The sequence below is a fragment of the Gymnoscopelus braueri genome, assembly GCF_963280865.1.
Source record: "Gymnoscopelus braueri genome assembly, chromosome: 17".
Lineage (NCBI taxonomy): Eukaryota > Metazoa > Chordata > Actinopteri > Myctophiformes > Myctophidae > Gymnoscopelus > Gymnoscopelus braueri.
Window position 1 is genome coordinate 51,278,867 of NC_137617.1, and position 2,500 is coordinate 51,281,366.

The 2,500-nt window shown below is 44.0% G+C and overlaps 3 protein-coding genes across 3 annotated transcripts in view; 1 reads left to right on the top strand and 2 right to left on the bottom strand.

Annotated features, from left to right (window-relative positions):
* The window catches only part of LOC308104389 (kelch domain-containing protein 3-like), a gene marked incomplete at both ends in the record, with an annotated part of 1,080 nt that extends 739 nt beyond the window's left edge, over positions 1-341 (bottom strand). The window contains one exon of the mRNA XM_080454799.1: positions 1-341. This exon is cut by the window's left edge and continues 739 nt beyond it. Coding sequence (XP_080310925.1) covers positions 1-341 — 341 coding nt within the window.
* The window catches only part of LOC308105225 (glutamate receptor ionotropic, delta-1-like), a gene marked incomplete at its 3' end in the record, with an annotated part of 268,717 nt that overhangs the window by 196,512 nt on the left and 69,705 nt on the right, over positions 1-2,500 (top strand). The gene's annotated exons all lie outside the window — the stretch shown is intronic.
* The window catches only part of LOC308105227 (transient receptor potential cation channel subfamily M member 5-like), a 419,337-nt gene that overhangs the window by 145,426 nt on the left and 271,411 nt on the right, over positions 1-2,500 (bottom strand). The gene's annotated exons all lie outside the window — the stretch shown is intronic.

Below are 2,500 nucleotides of genomic sequence, written 5' to 3' on the forward strand. Positions count from 1 at the left end.
ACGTTGTAGTACTCCTTGGTGTAGTAGTTGTAGCCTCCCCAGATGTAGGTGATGCCCTCTATCAGCACGGCCGTGTGGCCCCAGCGCCGGGACGGGACCTCGCGGGGGCGCTCTCCTCTCCCGGTGGCCACGGGGGGCAGCTTCATCCAGCGCAGGGACACCGTGTTGAAGACGTGCACGTTCACGCCGTCCGTGGGCGTCACAAACTGCCCGGTGTTGTACATATAGGCCATGCCCATCACCGTGTGGCCGCCGAAGGTGTACACCTTGTTCCCCACGGCCACGGTGGCGTGTTCGGCTCTGTCCGGCCCTCCTTTCAGGTGCACTGTCCAGCGCAGCATGTCTATGTCAGTCTCTCACTCTCTCAACCTCTTTACCAAGAAGTTATTCTCTCAAGCTTCTCTCATCAAAACTGTCTCTCCATCTGGACGCGTGCGGCGTCTTATATAGGCGGCGACCGGAGTTCTGGTGTGACGTCACCGTAGACTGTAAAAAAGACAGACGGAGCCGTGACGTCACCCGTTTCTTTCTACTGACCCGTTTTGAAGCCCCTCTGGTTCAGGGGAGGAATGGATGTGAGTGCAACTGGAGACGGTGTGCTATTGGTGTGAAGGGGAGCGAGGGGCGGGTCTTCACTCAGTAGAACCCAATCACAAGCCCCGAAAGCATTCTCTGCTTTATCATCAATGTTTTAAACTAAGTGTGGGTCATGACCGAATGAATCGCGGAGAAGGTCGCGGATAAGGAAGCTGACAAAATGAGTTTTCTCAGATGGGTGGCTGGCCTCTCCCTTAGAGATAGGGTGAGACGTTCAGTCATCTGAGAGAGACTCTGAGTTGAGCAGCCGCTCCTTTACTTGGAAAGAAGCCAGCTTAGGCGGTTCGGATATCTAATACGAATGCCTCACTGCACGTCCCACTGGGAGGAGAACCGCTCGCAGACCAAGGACCAGATGGATTATATCTCCACTAGGAGCAGACCTCTTTGCAGACCAAGGACCAGATGGATTATATCTCCACTAGGAGGAGACCTCCTTGCAGACCAAGGACCAGATGGATTATATCTCCTCTGATTTATTGTTTTTATTTATTTCATGAATCTCCTGTTACATTGTCTGAAACATTCTCATCTGATCTTTCCAGCAGTCATGGATGCCAGTTCCCACCTGATGTTGTGTGGGAGTTCAGACTGCTCCAGACCCTACCGAATAACTGCTAGCTTGCATGAGGGTCTTCAGACTAGGACTTGAGTCTAAGATGTACAGGTCATCAGTGGATGACCCTGGAGGAAGCTTCACCCGGAGTAAAGACACTGGGTTGAAGACCCTCCTTCCAAATGGACTTTCCAATCTTCCCTATTAACTCATTGAGTGCCATTGACGTGTTTCACCGCAATGGCGCAACGTCCCAATGACGTGTTTGACGTGTTTTTGAAAAAAATAATATATATATATATATATATATATATATATATATATATATATATATATATATATATATATATATATATATATATATATATATATATATATATATATATATATATATACATATTTGTCTTTCTTTTTTTTAATGTTCAGAACCCAAGATATCATTATCTGAAGATTTGCAGCTCCATCCACTCCTTGTTTAACTTATAACTGAAAAAGGCTGTATCTCGCTTCCTAAGCACTTTTTTTTAACTTTGACATTTATTTATTTTTAAATCGCACTGGCCAGAAATAGCCAAAAATAATTCTGGCACTCAGTGAGTAAGTTATGTAAAACATAACGGATTGTAGATAGGAGATCTACACGCTCAATTCTACACACTAATTCAAAAGGGATATAAAAGTTAGGTACCAGTGTTGTTGTCAGATTCACGTGAAATTATCATGTATAAGGTCTGTTTGTCATACGCCTCCAATTAGCCTAACGAGATTAAACATCAAATCATGCAAATGAGCCATAGTCAATTAATCTGTTTGCAGTCACATTGGTTTGATGCTCTCCGTAGGGAGATGTTGTTGTTGTGTCTTTAAACAATCAAGCCATATTGGTTTGACTGCAATCAGACAGTGTTTCATTGCAAGTGCAATTGATGTGTGATTAGAAAATGATTGTGAAATAAATGCTGTGCGATGCTAGGACGCAGACTATAGCCAACACCAGTCCTGGACTCCTGAATCAAACAGCGTTTGTTTTGTTTACCGTTCTGTTGAACCAGCTAGGTTATTATACATTTTGAGTAAGTGATATTTGTTTTAAAGTAATACAATGCAGGTCCACAAATAACGATTTTTAGCAGCCTCTGCTGGTCATTACCGTCACTGCAGGCCGTTCATTTATTCCTGCGTTACCCAGAATTCCATTTGTTTTCACCGGAAGACGGAAGCGTTTCAAAAAGCGTTCTTTTAATTGTTTTATACTATCTGTGGATCGTTTCTCTTAGCCAGTGGAGCTTTAGTTACCGTGAGCTGTGTTTTCTTTTTCTGTTGTTTTTCGATCTTCAAATCCTACAA